The sequence below is a fragment of the Protopterus annectens genome, chromosome 7.part1 (genome assembly GCF_019279795.1).
Source record: "Protopterus annectens isolate FY-2018-M chromosome 7.part1, PAN1.0, whole genome shotgun sequence".
Taxonomy (NCBI): Eukaryota; Metazoa; Chordata; order Ceratodontiformes; family Protopteridae; genus Protopterus; species Protopterus annectens.
In genome coordinates, this window is record NC_056740.1 from 437,614,931 (window position 1) to 437,635,521 (window position 20,591).

Genomic DNA, 20,591 nt, shown 5'->3' on the forward strand with positions numbered 1-20,591 from the left:
AACTTCAATAACAGGCTTTTACCATATTGAATCCACAATATATGAAATGTAGAGCTTTGCTGTTGTAAAAGTCAAGTGACGTTGTAATTCCGCAGCTTTAAAACATGTGGATGTCATAAAAACAGAAAAAAACAAAAAAAAAAGTGAAGAACCCTTCTGATGTAAACAATGGACAAGCGCTTTCAGCTTTTTCAAGCCTTCTGTTTTTATGACATCCACATGTTGTAAAGCTGTGGAATTACGCCGCCACTTGACTTTTACAACAGCAAAGCTCTATATTTCATATATTGTGGATTCAATATGGTAAAAGCCTGTTATTGAAGTTCTTGTTTTGAAGCTGTCCTTTCACCATTTTGGTTGTTTAGCAAGTTTTGAATACTCAGATGAAATGCTAATACTTGTGGTGCAACGGTCTTCCAATATGTACATTTTTGTTCTGCTGAACGTTCTTTAGCGGAATTCACTTCTTTTTTGGACTTGTAATTTATGGTGATTCCAAGAAGTGAACAGGTCTGTATCACCTGATCTTGTGCTTCTATCAGTCAATGCCTGGTAGAAGCAGTAATGAGCGAGTCTAAATATAGAAACACCCAGAATCCTTGCAATCTCAAGTGAGCTGCTACCACTGCCATGCATTTGGTGAACACCTTGGGGTCAGTGATGAGACAAAAGGGCAGTGCTCTGAACTTATGGCAACTGGCTCCCAGTCTGAAGTGTAAATACCTTCTGGATCATCTGTTCATCTTTGTGATAGTATCAGTAAGCAGAGATCCAAAATTGGTCTCCAGTCCCATGTCTTCTTTGGCACTAAAAAGAATCGTGGGTAAGTTCCGGATTCTGTTTGGAAGTCGTGGATGAATCCCATTAGTTGAGGAAGAATGAAAATGGACAGCACAGAAGGAACATTATGGTAAGTACATAATTTTTTTTATTTACACAGAACTTAGGATATCAGAAAATCTGATCGGCTTTATATTGCATTCTCTAAAGCAAATAATTGTCAGTGTATCAAAAGTCATGCTATCTAGGTGGCTTTCTGATTGAATAATCTTTGTATATGAAAAGTTGGGACTGTTTACCTTAACAAAAAAAAAAGGGGGGGGGGGGTTCCTTCTACCAGGCAATAGCTACTTTTGCTGCCTTTATGGGTAGATATCCTAATGATGAGATTTATGCTGCAGCTACTTAGTCTACTGTTCACACCTTTGTGACTTGCTGCAAGCTGGGTGTTCAGTCCAGATCCCATACATCCCTTGGCTCCAGCATATCACGAACATCCTTCCTTGATGTGACCCATGTGTCTTAGTAGCTTAAAATCTGTCCCAAAGGTCGAATTGGATGAAAACAGACAACATTGGATATGAAGGTTATGCACTTAAACATAATGCTAGATCCGTGTTGTCCTGTTTTTGCCTGGTTTAACATCCCTCCATCCACCAAGCTAAATTGTCCCCTTTTGCAGCTTTTGAATGGCTGGACCTAACCAGGGCCCTTGTCCTTTGACAGCCTGGTTATTGCTGATCTTCATCATTACTGTCATCTTTCTTAGTCCATCTTGTCGTTAAGCCTGTATAAATACTGCCTGTCAGATAATCCTCTGGTTATTACTGGCAAATTCAAACTGAGTTATTTTGGGGGTAACATTGGGAATTATTGGTAGGGGAAGAGTCTGAGCCCTACATCCAAAGGTTCTGAAAGGCGCCAAGGTTTGATACGGTGGAGTCCAATGAAAACAGGGCAACACGAATCCAACTTTATGGTAAGTACACAACTTTTATTTATGTCCTTACTGCATGCTTATTTACTAATTGATTTTAGTTTTCACAAATGTTTTTTTACCAGTTGTTTAATTAAAAGTTGATTGCATTTATTAACTTTTGCCAATATCTTTTTGACAGGCTCACTGGTGGGCAGTATTGTTGATGGGAATTGCTCTCATAATGTTGATGGCAGGTTTCATTAAAATATGCAGCGTTCACACACCAAGCAGCAATCCAAAACTGCCCCCTCCTAAACCTCTTCCTGGTAAGGACGTAAATTCATTTTTAACTGCTGAAGTAGTTGATTACTAATCTGAATTCGTTGTCATTGCACTCTAGTTTACTTCACTTATTGTCTTCATTAAAAAACTCATTTTAGGTAGTATCACTAGAACCTTACAAAAGGCAGATGTTTTCTTGAAGAATGATGCCAAAGAGGGCCGCACCACTTTTGTTGTTTATTATTATGTTGTTCATCTTTATTCTATTAGTGATTGTGGACATTGGAGAATTTGTTAGGAATGGAACTAAGTGATCACAGCTTTGATAATTCATCTGGAGTCTTTGCCACCACACTGCAGTAAACTAATATGCAGATTCTTTTTGAGATTGAGCAGGTGAGGAGTGTCCAGTGTAGTAGTACTTTCCCTCAAGAAACCTGCACTGACACAAGTGATAATTCAGTAAAGGTGTTTATAAAAAAAAAAGAAAGAAAGAAACCTGCACTGACATCATTGATTACAGGCATCCCTGGCTGACTATAGATACAGATACTTCCTGATGTTCATGTTTCACTGTTGCAGTCATTACATTTGGATTATCTGCCTGCAGGTAGCCCTCAACCGGCCTGAATACCAGAGTTTTGGATTCCTGCGTCAGATGCTCTCTCTTCTCCCATGACGTCAGGGGGTATAAAACATGCAGCCGACACCATTACATCAGTCTTTCTTACCGTGCGGTGCCCGAAGCAGTTCGCAAGTGCCACTCTGCCGACTCCTGAAATTTTCGTTTTTGAGTTTCAGAACCGAAGTCTTCAAAAAAAGCTAAGTACCCTGTTGGGGATCCTTTTTCTTGCTCTTAACCGATGTCAGTAAAAGTTAACAATTGTCTTACCTGTGGAAAGCAAATACATCATAAAGATTTTCATTCGTACTGCATTTCTTGCTTAGGCCCAGACCACAACATTCCTCACTGTTGGTTTTGTGCCTTATTCAACCCCCGAACTATTCGTGTCTCTATTTTTGCAGCAAATTGTTTTGGTTCTCGGTGTAACTGTCCCAAAATGGCTTTGGTAAGCCATCCGACTACCGATATTCTGAAAAAACGTAAGGATAAAGACAGAGACAGACCGCATAGATCCAAAACTGCTGATGACACCTCCATTAAGCTAGTTGCCAGTTCGCCGGTACTTAGTGAGGCACTGCCGCAGCCCCTGATGCCCACTACTTCAGATTCGGAGGCCTCTACTGAGACACATTCGGAGTCCGGTATGAAGCGAGATGCTTCTTCGACTATGGAACCTGTGGTTGTCTCTAACTTGGATGGATCCGGAGCCACTGTGCAGGCACCGGCTTCTGAGTGTGTTTTCAGGCCTACAGACTTGCATTTTAAACTGACACCATCTTCTTCATCCAGGCATAAAACTCGACCCACACCTATAAAACTCGACCCACACCTATAAAACCGACATCCAAACTGCATGGTCAGGCCCATATGCCTAAAAAACAAATTCTTAGATGGCTGAAGACCTTATTACTTTAATTAAGGGAAGCCAGCCTTCCCCCTCTGAGACCTAGAACTGATTTTCCTTATGATTCTTCTGATGAGGATTCTGATGTTTGTTTCTTCTGATTACCAGGATTTGCCCTTCTCTACCTATGAGGATTCTGATGCAGAGATTACCTCTGCTTCCCCTCCAGATTTTTATTCTGGTGAAACCTTGCATACTCTTAGGGAGCATTTCCGCTGGGAAAGCCAGGATTACTCTGATTCCAAAAAGAGGCTTAGGGAATTCTTACTCCTTCCTCAACACAGGCCTTCAGCTATCCCTCCTGTTCTGGACATTGTAGATGATGCTTTCTTGGAATCTAGCCTGTCCCTAGACACTTTACCTCCAGCTCCCAGAAAATGTGACATATTACAGAGTACCTGACTCTCACAAGTTCCTCTTCAGGAATCCTACTGCGGATCCGAGACCATTTCCCAAGGACCAAAGGGCATTAAGGCTACTGCTGCCAAAAATCCTACCCCTTCTGATAGAGATTCTAGAGCCATGGACAGTTGGGGTAAGAAGGTATACACTTCTGCTACTTTGGCCATTAGGGATTTAAATTGCTAGTTTCATATGTTAAAGTACCAGCAGCATATTAAGAGACTACTTAAACAGAAAATGAAGTTAATTCCTGACTGTGCTGAACACAAAGAATTACAGGATTTAATGCATTTTGCTGAACAAGTTGGTAAACATACTTTGCAATGTGGTTTTTATTCTTTAGAAGCATCTTGCAGGGATGCTGTCACTGGGTCTGTACTTAGAAGGCATGCTTGGCTTAAGGAGCAAAACTTGCCAGATCATGTTAAAACGAATTTACTGGATGCTCCCTTAAACCAAGACTGCCTGTTTGGCAACAAAGCAGAAGTCGTCCTCAGAAAGGTGGAGGGAAAAGCTAAATCTATGCAAACTGTTAAAGATTTCCTGCAGGTACAGCCTCCCATATTTAGTAGGCATTGGCTTTCAAAGAATTGTTCCTTTCCAGCCTCTTCCAGGCCTACTTAACCCAAACCCAGGAACAGCAGACCACCTAGGTTTATAGTCTCAGGCTATGCACAGGCCTAAGAAGTGGGGGGCTTCCACTTCCAAAGCAGGAAATAGTAAGAATCCCCCCACTGAAAAATGGCACAATGACTTAACCCTTCCAAGCCCTGCTCAACTGCCTGCTCCCTTAGGAGGAAAGCTCGCCCTGCATGCAAATAACTGGGAACTGATTACCCAGGACAAATGGGTTTTAAATATAATTTTCCAAGGATACAGATTCCACTTCCACACCCTAACAACCCCAAACAGTTGGCCACACCTGCTCCCAAATCAGTGGGCAGAGGCTCAACAGCAGGTTCTCTGTCTTCTAAGTATTAGGGCTATTCATCCTGTCCCAGCAGAAGAAAGGTGTCAAGGTTTTTATTCAAGACTTTTCATGGTACCCAGAAAAGACCGCTCCTGGCGTCCTATCCTGGACCTCTCTATTCTAAGCACTTTTTTGGGTAATTCCAAAATTCATAATGCTAACACTTCAACAGCTGCTTCCTATACTAGGCAAAGATGCCTGGTTGGCGACCTTAGACTTAAAGGAAGCTTACTTGCACATTCCAATAAGGGAATCTTGCAGGAAATACCTACGCTTCAGGGCAGGCTCCATGCACGATCAGTTCTCTGCACTTCCCTTTGGCTTATCTACTGTGCCCAGGGTATTCACAAAGTGTCTAGCTCCAGCCATTGCATTTTGCAGGCAGAGAAATATTGAAATATACACATACTTGGACGATTGTCTAATTCAGGCAGAAAGTGAGGACTTGCTGTTAAAACATCTGGCATTTGTAAAGAATCTTCTAACCTCACCTGGGGTACACCAAAAATGAAAAGAAATCTCACCTAGTACCCTGCCAACCGATTGTATTCCTGGGAGCAAGCTTGAACACAACTTCCGAGATGGCATTCCTCACTCGAAAGAAACAAGTTTATTTGACAGCCTACTTCAAACTACTGGCCACAAAGACCCAGCTATCTGCAAGGAAAATTCTGCTAGCCCAGGGGTTCATGGCCTCTTGCATTCTACTAATTCCATATACAAGACTGCGTATGAGGAAACTACATTGGTATCTAAAAAGTCTATGGTATCAACATTATCAGGACATGGAATCAATGATTCCTATTATTCCTTGTATAAAGACAGAGTTCCTTTGGTGGGCAGAAACCTGCTGCCACAACAAGGGACTCTCCTTCACTCTATCCCCTGCCGCCCAATCCCTAACAACAGATGCATCAGACTATGCATGGGAGGCTCACTTGGCAGGGCAGTGCATTCAGGGCAAATGGAACCTGAGACAGATGCACCTGCATATCAACCAAAAAGAAATGTTAGCTGTACAGAATTCCTTGACAGCCTTCAAAGACCACATTCTTCCAGGACAATTATTGGTAAAGACAGACAACACCACAGTTATGTGGTACAAAAACAAGCAGGGGGGAACCCACTCGTACCCTCTCTGCAGACTAGCCATGGCTCTGTGGAACACAGCCTTGAGCTACCAAGTGCACTTACAAGCTCAGTTCTTGCCAGGCAAGCTAAATTCACTGGCAGATGACCCAAGCAGAAATCTCATGTACCCACACGAATGAAAACTGGAACCAAAAATATTCAACCTATTGAGGAACAAATGGGGGACTCCAGAGGTAGACCTGTTTGCCTCACCTCAGAACTACCAATTGGACAAATTCTGCACAAGGACTTCCCACAGTCAAGCTTGGAAAGTGGATGGCCTGTCCTTTACCTGGGAAAGCCTCTCGGTTTATGCCTTTCCCCCTCTGCCTCTCCTCTCGAAGGTTCTGCTAAAGATCAAACAGGACAAGCCAAGGACAATACTGATTGCACCAGACTGGCCACGACAGCACTGGTACCCCCTCTTGCGCAGTAAGACACTGACTACCTCAGACACCTTCCCTGCTGTCCCAGCAGGTGGGTCAGATTCTGCACCCTTAGCTTCAAACCCTGAACCGTGCAACCTGGCTAATTCCTTGAGCTCTCCAATTGCATCCCTCAGTAAACAGGTGCTAGATGTCATTCTGGAGGCAAGGAGGGCCTAGTACTAGAAAATCCTATGCTGAAAAGTGGAAAAGATACTGTTCCTGGAGCCAGACTCAGGGGATGGGCACAACGGTGCCCAGCTTTCCTCATATTCTTCAGTATTTAATAGAAATGCTCCACAAGGGCCTATCCTTCTCGTCAATTAAAATTCATGCTTCGGCCATTTCAGCACATTATAATACTGAACCATCCCTCTTTTCTCACGCCCTGCTAAAGCAATTCCTCAGAGGAGCCAAAGATTTAAGACCCCCCCCCCCCCGCGAGCCCCTACTCCAGCCTGGGACCTTAACTTTGTATTGGAAAAGCTCACTCTTCCTCCATTTGAACAAACTGCAACTGCAGAGTTGAAATTCCTTTCTTGAAAAACAGCCTTCCTTCTAGCCATCACTTCAGCAAGAAGTGTGTCTGAATTACAGGCCCTCATGGCAGTGGAGTCCTTCATTATCTTCCATGCAGACAGGGTTTCCCTCACGACCAATCCTTCCTTTATGCCCAAGGTGGTGTCTAGTGTGGCCCTAAATCAGTCCATTCATTTGCCTACCTTTTTCCCGAATCCACAAAACAAAGGAGAATGATTACTGCATTCTTTGGACGTGCACAGACAACTTAGATTTTATTTGGACAGGACTAAACCTCTCAGAAAATCTGAACAGCTGCTAGTTGGCTTTGCTGCAGAGGCAGAGGGGAATGCCATTTCAAAGCAAACCATTTCTGAATGGATAGCCCATTGCATTCTTTTCTGCTATAACCAGCATGGAAAACCTACCCCACAAGGGGATAAGATCACATTCCACCAGGGCAGCATCTACCTAAGCAGCCTTCCTCAGAGGAGTCCCTACCAGGGACATCCTAGAAGCTGCTACCTGGAGCTCTGTACATACCTTCACCAAGCATTACCACATGCCTATTTTTTCTAAATCCAGAGCTGGTTTTGCCACTGCAGTCTTGCAGGGCTTAATAGCTGGTCCTAATGCTCTCTAACTTCCTCCTCCCTTCCTTAGCTTTGGGAATCAACCCAAATGTAATGACTGCAACAGTGAAACATGAAGAACGTAGTACAGTTGTGTACACTTACTATAAATGTAGATGTTTGAGTGTATTCACTGTTGCAGTCCTAGTTACCCTCACTCCAGCCCTGTGACTTCTTCTTGTATGGTGTATTTAAGCTTTCTGTTATATTTGCTTTTTGATGGAGGTGTAACATAACACATAATTGCTTCCCATTGTGGGGGCACCTGACACCTGGGACAAGAAAAACTGATGTAATGGCGTCTGCTGCATGTTTTATACCCCTGACAACCTGACGTCATGGAAGAAGTGACAGCATCCAACACAGGAATCCAAGACTCTGGTATTCAGGCCGGCTGAGGGCTACCTGCAGGCAGATAACCCAAATGTAATGACTGCAACAGTGAATACACTGGAACATCTACATTTATGGTAAGTGTACACAACTGTACTTTCCCTTCCAGCTGGATGTGATGGCTTCTGGTCTTAGCACCTCAGGATGAGTGTGCATCACTAGCCTCCACCCACTTCACTCAGATTTGGACATTCCTAACATGACTGGTATATGAAATCCATTACATCATGAAGAAATTAACTGTAACTGACAAAGTGCATATTTGAAGTAATGGATTTGCATGTGTTGAGCAAACTGTTTGAACATTCATTAAATCCATAAAATAAGACTCTCTGTTAGCTGTAGTGTTAACCTGCATCTCTAATATCCATGGTAAATAATACTGAATTATGTTAATTTATCAACAGTCTTGTAAGTATGAAGTGAGACATTTAATCTTTCTGCAATGTCTTTGTCTACTTTGGTTTAGTATTTGTTTTTAGTTTTAGTTTCTGTCCATCTTCCAAAATCTGGAATACGTACTAACAGCTTCCACTGGATAACTCAGTGGATGATTAAAATGTCTTACTGTATTCTTACTAAAGTTCTACACTGTTGAGTACATTGCTCCATCTTAGTGTGGTCCATCTCATAGACCCAACCTTTTCTGTAGCATATTTTTGTAAGTAATGAGCAGTAGATGAGGGATTAATGATCAGAAACAACCTTTAAATTAAAAAAGGTAAGGGTGATGCTTAAATAATCTGCGGTTAAACAGAGCTGTGAAAACATGATTTGGGCTACACAAATTTCAACAGTACCATTCTTCAGTTGTGTGCATTTTCTTTCTATTACAGTATATGTTAGTGTGCATGTTTTCACTCTGGAAGTCTGATTTCTCCATGTCTACTGTAGCAGGATTTTTCTTTCATTCCTGGTGTTTAGAGAGACTGAACAAATAAGATCATTTTTAATCTGATTTACTGGTCCTCGAGGTGCTTGTTGGATCCAACTTTGCATACCTAGTGTTCCAACCTCAAACCCATTTAAGAATTATTTTCCCATCTTGCTCTAGTGGCCCAGGTTACCTCAAATCTTGTTTGTCACTGTCTTGAACAGATATGGATCTCTCTTCGAAGTGAGCCAGTTAAGTGCACCTCCTGTGTTTTCTGTAAAGAGTTAGATAAGTTTTCTAACATTATTTAAATAGTAATTACTGATATATCTATTGCTCTTCCGTTTAACAGTTTAACCATTTATTCTTTTCTTTCAGCATTGGCGTTTCTCGCCATCATCTTGTTCAAAAAAAAGTATTATACCCCTCCCACACACGTGTATGTATCTACATATATATATATATATATATATATATATATACACACACACACACACACATATATATATATATATATATATATACATACACACACACACACACATATATATATATACATACACACACACACACACACACATATATATATATATATATACATACACACACACACACACACACACATATATATATATATATATATATATATATATATATATATATATGTATATATATACATAGTTTCACTTTACAGTCCCAGAATACTGAAACATCGAAATTCAGTATCTCGACACTGTTCCCAGAATTCTGAAATATCGAAATTCAGTATCTCGAGACTGTAAAGCCGAAAACTAAAAAACCTGAAACCCCAAAAGCACGAAATTCAAAGTCATGACTATCCACATACACACCACATACAAACAAGCACACATACACCTTCTTCCCTACACTATAAACCAACAAAACACACATAAACACAACAAAACAAACACACGCTGACCCTACATATAAGCAGGGGGGCAAGGCCCCCTGCACCCCCCCACACCCACGCTACTTTTATATATATATATATATATATATATATATATATATATATATATATATATATGTGTGTGTATGTGTATATGTACTAAGCACTAAAAACACAAACACACAACCACCACTACACATTCAACACTCCCCTTGCACAAACACATATCACATAGTACAAATACCACCACTCGCAACACTTACACACACACAATCTTACCTACCTACCCTAACCCACACCTCAAAACACATTCACACACACTAAAATCCCTACCCAAAACCCCTAGTAAAACATCACTTACCTGAATCTCCAGCTACATCCACACCACGTTTTCGACATTTCCGCACTCTGTATTCTGCACTTCCACGCAAGTGCATTTTCAACACTTTGGTGTCGAGCTACTGAAGTTCAATATTTCAGTAAAATATTCTGAAGTGAAACTATTATATATATATATATATATATATATATATATATATATATATATGTGTGTGTGTGTGTGTGTGTGTGTGTGTGTGTATATATATATATATATATATATATATATATATATATATATATATATATATATATATATATATATATATATATATATATATACATATACATATGCACATACCTACACACACATACACATATATATATATATATATATATACACACACACACACACACACACACACACACACACACACACATTGTGTGTATATTTAGCTGTATAAGTAGCTAACTGTATACCATTGTTTTCATGTTTATGTATAGAAGTGTTGTCTTGCTGTCTGTTAGTCACTTGTTTGACTTTAGCGTTGTAGTTTTTTTTTTTTTTGGTATTTTCTGTATTTTAGGATAGTTGATTCTTCGTCATGGGCAAGGGTAATGAAAAAAGTTTCAGGAAATATCAGAATGGGGTCATAAGATACCATCCCAAGGCAGACGTGAGTTGTGTCTAGTGTTTGGGAGTGGACTGTTTGACAGATGTGTTTGGGTGTAGACCATTTGACAGCACATTGCTGTATTTGCAAAGCTTTCATGGCCCAGTGCTTTATACAGTCATAGAAACAAGCTTATAATTAAGGGCCTTTTGCCCCTGCATGCAGAATTGGTTAAGATCAAGAAATCTTCAGTGAAACCTAGATACAAGGAATTTGAATCCAGAAAACACACTGAAGAATTGGATCCATCTTCAGCTCTAAAGATTCCTCGACCAGAAATTATTTTGGCATTGACACCTGCACATTCTCCCCCATTGGTTCAGTGGCTGTTGCAGCCAGTCATTATTCAGGACAAAAAAAAGCAAGAGGCTGCTAAGCCATATGTCATCTGAGAGGGAGCTGTCTAGGATTCCTTTCTGACCATTTTTCTTTCCTCATCCTTCCAGACCCTCAAGTCCTACAAGAGTACAGAAGAGGCAGATTTGGATCATTAATGAAGACCATCTAGAAGATGCAGATAGAAATTGATTCTGAAGGTGAATAGAGCTGGCCCTGCAGTCCTCTGTTTTAGCCCTTTCCCTGGTGTGAATTTCTGCACTTGTGTTTTTGGATATAATCATGGAGTCAAGGCCTGTTCCCTCAGTGCCAACTCTAGATTTTTGTTTGGCACTCAAGATGCCTAATCCAGCAGTGCCTGGACCTAGACTTCCTGTGGACAGTCAACTCGACCCCCACTACCTTGGCATCCTCCTCAGGGCTGATTCTTATTGCTCCAGTGTTGGTGTCAGAGTCTTGAGTCTGTGTGTCTTTGTCTCCCGTCTCCTTAGAAACCATCCACTCTCGACACTTTGGGGATTGCCTTCTTTGGTGTCTGTTATTCCTCCTTTGGGAGGAATGTACCCAGTCACGAAAGTGGTATCTTTGGATCCAGCACAGGTTGGTAAAGCCTTCCAGGTAATAGAGAAGATAATTCATCTCCTTTGACAATGGAAACGGACTTCCTTGAGGTTGGCGCCACCCTGCGATTCCAACTCTCTTATCTCTCTCTTCCATCAAGCATCTTTAGGTCAGAGTATAGTTCCAGGCCTTAAAACTGCTGCTTAACAGTAGGAGGAGTCAGGACATATTCTGCTCGACATTTCAGGAAAGGATATGTAAAAGGAGGCAAACGGACTACCTATTAGAATCTGTCACACCTGACACTGACTGAGATGATATAGTGGGTTCATTCACTCCCCTCATGAAGATACCACATTTGGCAAGATCCTATAACTTGTGTAGCAGAGAGGATCTTGCCCCCCCCCCACCCACCCACCACCACCACGAGGAGGTTCTTTGAGGCTCAACACACTCTACTTGCGTGGTCCCTCCAGTAGGCAAGATAATACATCTGGCCTTTAGTAGGTCATGGGAGGAGCATAATACATGTGAATTGTTGCCTTGGAAGCTGGGCAGAATACTTAGTCTACCCTCCCAAAAGACGCACAGCACTAGGCCAAAAGTCCATTAGTGGATTTCATTATCATGGTAGCAGCAGTGAAAAAGGAGCTGACAGAGGCAGCTGCTGTCTACCTCCACCACCCCCAACAAGGAGTCCGTGGGCAATGGACAGGCAGGGGAAGCTGGTATATGCTTCCAACACCTTTGCTCTGAGAGGTCTAAACTACACCACTCGCATGAACCATTTTCAGAGGGATCTGGCCCAAGAAGCTCTTGCCACTCTTAAGAACCCTGTCATCGGACTCATGGAAGCAGTTAGAGATGACCATGAGTACAGCAGTCAACATCTCAAAACCCTTCACTCAGCTTATGCACAATGCAGCCTGTGAGGCAGCCAGAGCAGGTGTGGCAGTAAAATATCAGACCTGGCTGTGCGTGTGCAATTTTGTACACAGCTTTAAAACATTCCTCACAAAGACCCCTTTTGATGGATATTCATTGTTTTATCCATCCATGAAAGAGAATGCAGAAATGTGACTAAGACAACAGACAGATATACCAAACCACTGATGTCCTATTCCTATGTTGCAGTATTCTAGGTGTGGGATTTCCTGCCCTCAGGCGACTCGTACGTCAGCTTCTATAAATAAAGCTTCCGCTTTGCTGCTGTAGTGTGCGTGGGATGTCACAAGTAGGGCCATAAACCAAGGGGCCTTAAATGTGACGTCTGTACGCACAATCCCCAGAACTTTTCAGCTGCAGACGACATTTGCATCATATGATTGCTTCTTCACAGGTGTCGCATCTTAAGGATAAGTAGTCTGTTGGGTTTCAATCTTTCTTATTTTTGATGATTGTTATAGCAAATGCTTGGTTGTTGTAACCTTTAGCTGATGTCAGGAAAAAATGGAAAGTGCCAATGTGGGTACCAGATACCCCACAAGGATGCCCATGACAGGTGTGTATTTTTTTTTGCCTAGGCCGGGAACACAATTACTCCTCTTGCTCTATTTGTCAATCCTTTGTGCCTAAGGCCGTGTGTAGCCGTCTAGCCACGTTAAATCTCTACCTCGAGAAACGATGCCTCAAATGGTTAGCCCTTAGGATGGATCCTGCATCGGAAGTCGCACCTGAACCTTTGCACAAGCAGGCCAAGTTTCCTAGGTCTTCTTCGCCTGCCGCTCTGCTTACCGATGCATCTCCAACTGCCGATCTAGGGATTGAGGCGTGCTCAGAGGATCCTTCGACTGCAGCGACATCCCGCAAGGAAGCCGTTTCGCTGCAGACAACGGGCACGTCCTTGGAGCTCACTCAGATATCGACACCCGTCGAGGTTGAGGGAAAATCGGTTTCAGTGGTACCTCCAGCGGGGATCCTCCTGACTTTGGATGTGTTAAATCTCCAGACCCAACATCAGGCCACTCTAGTTTTCTGCTTCTTTTTGGCTGGAGAGGAAGTAAACATACCTCCTCTTCAGAAGTCACACTGGATTGGCAGGCCTTCATGGCCATTAGGCCTTCAGCCTCAGCCACTTCCACCCTGCCTCTTCTGAGCCCTAGGCCTGTCTCTGCTTCTTCCCTCCCATCCATAACCCCCTCAGGTCAGGAAAAAAGAACATGACTCTTGTTTCTGTTCATCAGAAGAGTCCATTTCTTATGTTTCCCAGATTGCCTCCCCACAGGAACATTACTCTCCGGATGAGGAATCTGTGGAGGGAGACTCTCCCCCTGAGGACATTACTTTTGGTGAGACCATCACCAAGATGAAGGACTACTTTTAAATGGGTTACGTCCCAAATGACTGACACCCAAAAAAAGTACTTTGAACTGCTGCAAGTGGAATCACCCTCCCCTTCAGCAGTTCCACCTGTTCTGCATGCTGACTTGGATGCCTTCAGTGCGGCCTCTAAGGCCCCGACTCACAGCCTCCAGCCCCTAAGCGTCCTGACTGCTTCTGTAAAGTGCCAGAAGGCCACAAATTCCTAGTTAAGCCACCTTTGGCAGACCCAGCTGTTGTTGCCACCACAGCAGATAAGCAGTCTAGACTGCTGCCCTCTGTCTCCCTACTACCCACTGACAAAGACAGTAAGTACATGGATAGGATGGGGAAGAAAGTGTACACTTCTTCTACTTTGGCTTTTAGAGCCATAAATTAACAGACCCACAAGACCATGTATGCATTAGACTTGGGGTCTCAAGCCTCCTCCATGCTGGCTTCCTTGCCTGACAGTCCCAGCAAGACGGACATCTCATCTACACTTTCCTTGACCCAGCAGGTAGCCAGGCACTCCATAAGGTACAGCTACAATGCTGCAGAAGCATCCACCAGGTCTGCAGCATCTGCTTCAGCCCTCAGAAGGTACTCATGGCTAAGACTCCAGAACCTCCCCGAGGACTTCAAAGCTAAAATCTTGGACACCCCTCTGGACCATAGTGTGCTGTTCGGAAAACAATCCGCTGACCTTTTTAAAAATTACAAGAAAAAAGCAAAGACCTCCAGGACATTAAGCACCTGCTGGCATTGCCTATACCCAATTACAGGAATTACCCCGCTAAAGCCACATTTGTAAGACATACTCCACAGCCCTCCTCTTCCAGGTCCAGGAGAGGTGCCAGAAGACCTATTAACTCCAGATCCTCTGCTCCACCACAGCAACCCAAGCAGCCCTTTCAGGACAGAGGAGGTCCCAGTAATGCATGACTGCCTTGCCCACCTCCCCCTCTCAGCCCGCCTTTCCCACTGTCTCCCCCTTTGGCAATCCATCACTTCAGACCAGTAGGTTTTAAACATTATCCAAAAATGGTACTTCCTATCCTGGAAAGAGAAGCCACCCAGAAGATGCATCCCTTCTCTCTCCAAAAACTAGGCCCATCTCGTGCCACAAGTTCTGGCAGATCTTCTACAACTGAGCACCATAGAGCCCGTTCCTCCAGGACAAGATGGAAAAGGGTTTTACTCATGTCTCTTCCTGGTCCCCAAAAAAGATGGCTCCTGGAGACCCATCTTAGATCTGTCCTTTCAAAACCTACATCTTCAGGTTTCCTCCTTCAAAATGCTCTCTCTCCCCACCTTGCTGCCTCTCATTCCAGCCAAGGCCTTTATGGTCACCCTAGACCTAAAGGAAGCCTAACACCATCCAGTTCGGGTTAGTGAAAGGCAGATCATGCCTTCTGAACCTTTTCAACTTCTTTGAGGCAGTCACCAAAGCTGTAGACAAGGGTAAGGTGGTTCACACAGCCTATCTTGACCTCGCCAAGGCTTTCGACACCATCCCCCATTCTGGAATTATAGCTAAACTCACTAAACTTGGTATAACTCCCTCCGTCACAAGATGGATTGCCAAATGGCTCACTGACGGAACCCACACTGTAAAAGTTGCAGAATCCAAATATGACTTCAAACCAGTGACAAGTGGAGTACCACAGGGTTCAGTTCTGGGACCTCTCCTGTTTGGTATCTATTTCTCTGAAGTACAGGCTAACACAGAAGGCCTCTGGCTAATGAAGTTCGCAGATGACTGCAAACTAGGAGCTATAGTCAAGTCCCCAAATGATGTGGACATCCTACAGAATGGTCTCACTGAGACAGATGCCTGGTGTCAGAGGCATTAGCTCAAGCTCAGTGCCAAAAAGTGCATTGTCATCCCCTTTGGTAAAAACTCTGTACCCATGAACAACTACCACATAAACGGCAGTCTACTTAATGCCGAATGTGTGATGAGAGACCTTGGGACTCAGGTGGACAGTAGTCTCTCCTTTGATAATCACATCAACACAGTAGTCAGGAAATCCTTCTATGTGGCACACCTCATCACAAAAGGGTTCTCATCCAGGAAAAAAAGAGGTCATTGTTCCCCTCTACTCGGCACTCAGACCTGTTATAGAGTACAGTGCCCCTTTTGAAATGTACCTCACAAGACATCTGCAGCAGCTGGAAAGGCCACAGAAGTACCTCACAAAGAGGATTACTGGCCTCAAACAGATGCCCTACACTGACTGTCTCAAAAAACTCTGGCTTTACTCTGTAGCATATTGCCTACTCTGAGGAGATCTCGGCCTAACATATAAATTTATGTTAAACCCAGAGCTGTTGGACATGCTACACCTAAAAAAATCCCAATCCCTCCCAGCTATGCACTGTAGGGACCTAAACCTTCTCACCACAATAAACAGGACATGCTGGAGGGATAGATTCATGTCCCAGAGACTTCCTATACTCTGGAACAAGCTACCCATTTATGTCAAGCAAAGTTCCTTGTCAGCACTCTTCAAGAAAAATCTTGATGAGTGGATGTGAAATAGGAAATACACCCCGGGGATCACTTCTGTGGCTCTGCTCGACAGGGGCACAGGAAAATAACTTTCTTGTGTGGCGTAAGCTAGGGAACCTTGTAGGCTAGGCTTACTTAGGCCCTTGGGCCGATAGCCTAGTACCTACCTATGAACCTGCACATACCCATCAGGAGTTCCACAGACAATTCCTGCGTTTCTCTGGCCTTTCCTCTCATTTCCAATTTACTGCCTTGCCCTTTGGTTTATCCATGGCCCCCAGGGTCTTTACAAAGTGCCTAGCCCCAGCCATTGAACTCAAGGGATACAAATTTACCCATATCTGGATGACGTCCTGATTCTGGCAGACACCAGGGATGCTCTACTAAAGCATCTACATTTCACCATGTCCCTTCTGCAGAACCTAGGATTCACCATCAACCTCCCCAAATCCTCTCTGATCCCAAGCCAGGACAAGATTTTCCTCTGCTGCAGAATCAGAACAGACACAGTGAAGGCCTTTCCTCCTCAGGACAAGGTTCTGTCTTTAACTTCCCACTTCCAGGAAGCTCTACTATCCGAAAGGTGACGGCAAAGCATTTTCTTCGCCTCCTGGGTTTCATGGCAGCAACCATTCCCATGCTACCTCTGGCAAGAATGCACATGCGCAAGCTACAGTGGTTCCTGAAGAACACGTGGTCCCAGCACCTACATGCCCTAGAGCAGTCCATCCCCCCTCCTTCCCTCTCTGAAAACAGAAATCAACTGGTGGATCCAGCAAGTGAAATTGAACCCAGGGCTCCCAGTACAGCCCCCACCCCAACCCAAGGTATGCATACAGATGCCTCCGATGCAAGTTGGGGAGTAACTCTGCCCTTTTACAAGATTCAGGAAAAATGGCATCTCTCTCTTCAGGCCAAACACATCAATAACAGGGAAATGACAGCAGTTTTCTTAGCTGTGCAGACCTTCACCTCCCTTCTGGTTCCAGGAGTACTCCAGATGGTCACCGACAACACCACAGTAATATGATGCCTCAACAGGCAAGGAGGAACAAAGGCCCATTAGCTGTGCAGTCTATCCCTGCTGATATGGGACTTAGCCTCCCGGCTCAACTTAGTCCTGTAGGTGGTCTACACCCCCCTCACAGGACAACCACCAAGCACAGCTCTTGAGCAGGACCTCCTCGCCTCAACACAAATGGATGCTGAGCAGGGAGGTCGTCTTAGACATAGTCCACTGGTGGGGTGCTCCACAAATAGACATGTTTGCCTCCCCCCAGAACATGCAACTGCAGAGCTTCTGCTGAAAAACCCACTCCCCTCTAGCATGAAGAGTGGACGCTTTCAGCATCTCTTGTGAGGGGAAGTTCCTTTATGCCTTCTTCCCATTCCCACTGATGCAGAAAGTCCTCCTGAATATCCAGAAGGACAAACCAAAAATCTTGTTAGTGACTCCCTACCGGCCAAGGCAGCACTAGTTTCCCCTACTTCACAAACTAGCCAAGGGCATTCACTTCAAGTTACTCTACAAGGTGGTCCTACTGTCACAAGACAAAGGAACTCTCGTACACCCACAGGTACAGATGTTGTCTCTGACTCTGTGGGTGATAAACATTTGATTCCTTTCACACGGCACTACTTAGAGGATGTACTTTTAGTCCTAAGGGAGGAGACCAGGAAACCTACCACCAGAAAATCTCACCTGGCTAAATGGGAAAGATTTGCAAAATGGTGTCTGGAAAAGGGAAAGGAACCCCAGCTCCGCCGAGGTTCCCCAGGTTCTAAACTACTTGTGTCAATTGACAAAAAATTACCTTTCTTATTCTTCTGTAAAAGTTCATCTCTCAGGCATATCTGCCTGCCTGCCCCTGGAACTTTCTTGCTGGCCAGGCTCGATGTAAAGCTCTTCCTTATAGGGGTCTTGCACATGAGACCACCTAGGAAACTTATCCCTCCGCCTTGGGACCTTAACTACATCTTAGAGAAATTAACTCAACATCCCTTTGAACCTGCTGGCCCTTCCTCCTTACATATGTGTACAGGGAAGACCGTCCTTCTGGTGGCTTTCACTTCAGCCAGACGAGTGTCAGAACTGCAGGCTCTAATGGCCTGCCCCCCCCCCACCGTCTTCCACAAAGATAGGGTGTCCATGCGAACCAACCCCTCCTTTAAGCTTGAAGTGGTCAGTGATCTCTCTCTTAACCAATTCATTCATCTGCCCACCTTTTTTCCCTCACCCACTAACGAAGGGGAGAGGATACTGTACTCCCTGGATGTGCACAGACAACTTAGATTCTACCTGGACAAGACCAAGGCCATCAGAAAGACTAACCAGCTCTTTGTCTTCTTCCACCCCAGAGCCCTGGGCAAGGCAGCCTCCAAGCAAACCATTGCATGCTGGATCAGGAAAGCTATTTGCTTCTGCTACTCTCACTATGGAAAGGAACCCCCAATGGGAATCAAGGCCCATTCCACTAGAGCTTGTGGTCACCTCAAGGGCCTTCATGAAAGGCCTAGACACAGCATCCATTTTGGAAGCAGCCACCTGGGCCACTATCCACATCTTCAACAGACATTACAAATCGGACCAAGTTTCCAGAGCTAGAACAGAATTTGCCAGGGCAATCCTGCAGGGTCTTGTCGAACACACTGCATCTTTCACCACCCTCTCATCCTCTTAAGCTGTGGTACTTTTCCACACCTAGAATACTGCAACATGAACAGAAGGACATAGAAGAGTTGTGTAAAATCTTACCATAACCATAGATGTTCTTCTCTTCCATGTTGCAGTATTCCTTCCCACCAACCAGTCCCCCCTAGTCTTATACCTTCCTGTACTATCTACATTTCAGTAGGTCTCCAAGTTATACACCTGTAAACAACTGACACTCCTCCTGCTGGGCCTTATTCTCTGCCTGCTGGCCTTTAAGTTCTGAGGATTGTGCGTGCAGACATCACATTTGAGGCCTCTTGGTTTATGGCGCTATGTTTAACGTCCCACGCACACTACAGCAGCCAAGCTGAAGCTTTTGTATAGAAGCCGACGTACGAGTCATCTGAGGGCAGGAAATCCCACACCTAGAGTACTGCAACATGGAAGAGAGGGACATCTATGGTTATGGTAAGATTTTGCACAACTATTCTTTGTTGCCTATCAGCAGTCAAGGAGGAAATCGGGTCATATCTCCAGTTCTGGGATACAATGAGGGTGTGACAGAGCACATTCCGGTAGCACTCGGTTGCCTTGAGGACAGGCTAAGCAGGTTACTCCTAATGCCTCATGAATAAACTCTCTATCCAGTTGTGACGCAGCAGATGTTCCATTACTGGGGCCGTCCTTGCTGTGGATGTTCTTCGTGTTTCACTGTTGCAGTCATTACATCTTGCAGGTAGCCCTCAGTCGGCCTGATTAACAAAGTCTTGGGTCCTGCATCGGTTGCTGTCCCTTCTTCCATGACGTCAGGTCATCAGGGGTATAAAACATGCAGTTGACACCATTACATCAGTCTTTCTTGCCGTGCAGTGCCCGAAGCAGAAGCGGTTTGCACGTGCTGGTCGGCCGACTCCTGAAATTTTCATTTTCGAGTTTCAGAACCGAAGTCTTCAACTAAAGCTAAGTACCCCATTGGGGAAACTTTTTTTCTTGCTCCTTACCGATGTTAGTAAAAGTTAATAATTGCATTACTTGTGGAAAGCAAATACCTCATAAAGATTTTCATTCGTACTGTATTCCTTGCCTAGGCCCTGACCACGATGTACCTTGCTGTCGATTTTGTGCCATATTTAATCGGCGCACTATCCGTCATCGGTGTATATTCACCTCTAAATATTTTGGTTCTCGGTTTAATTATCCAGAAATGTCATTGGTTAGCCATCCGACTACCGGGATTCCGAAAAATGCAAAGATAAAGACAGAGGCTTCCGAGGTCCAAAACTGCCAACGACACTTCTCCTAAGCCAGTCACCAGTTCGCCGGTACTCAGTGAGGCTCTTTTACAGCCCCTGATACCCGCTACTTCGGATTCACAGGCCTTTACTTGAGACCCATTCGGAGTCCGGTATGCCACGAGATGCTTCAGCTATGGAGCTCGCGGATGTCTCTACCTTGGATCGGTCCGGAGCC

The 20,591-nt window shown here is 44.2% G+C and overlaps 1 protein-coding gene across 1 annotated transcript in view; it reads left to right on the forward strand.

The window, feature by feature from the left end:
* Positions 1-20,591, forward strand: part of ADAM10 (ADAM metallopeptidase domain 10) — a gene marked incomplete in the record, with an annotated part of 1,900,398 nt that overhangs the window by 1,756,792 nt on the left and 123,015 nt on the right. Inside the window, 1 exon segment of the mRNA XM_044078896.1 lies at positions 1,899-2,025. Within this exon segment, the coding sequence (XP_043934831.1) occupies positions 1,899-2,025 (127 nt within the window).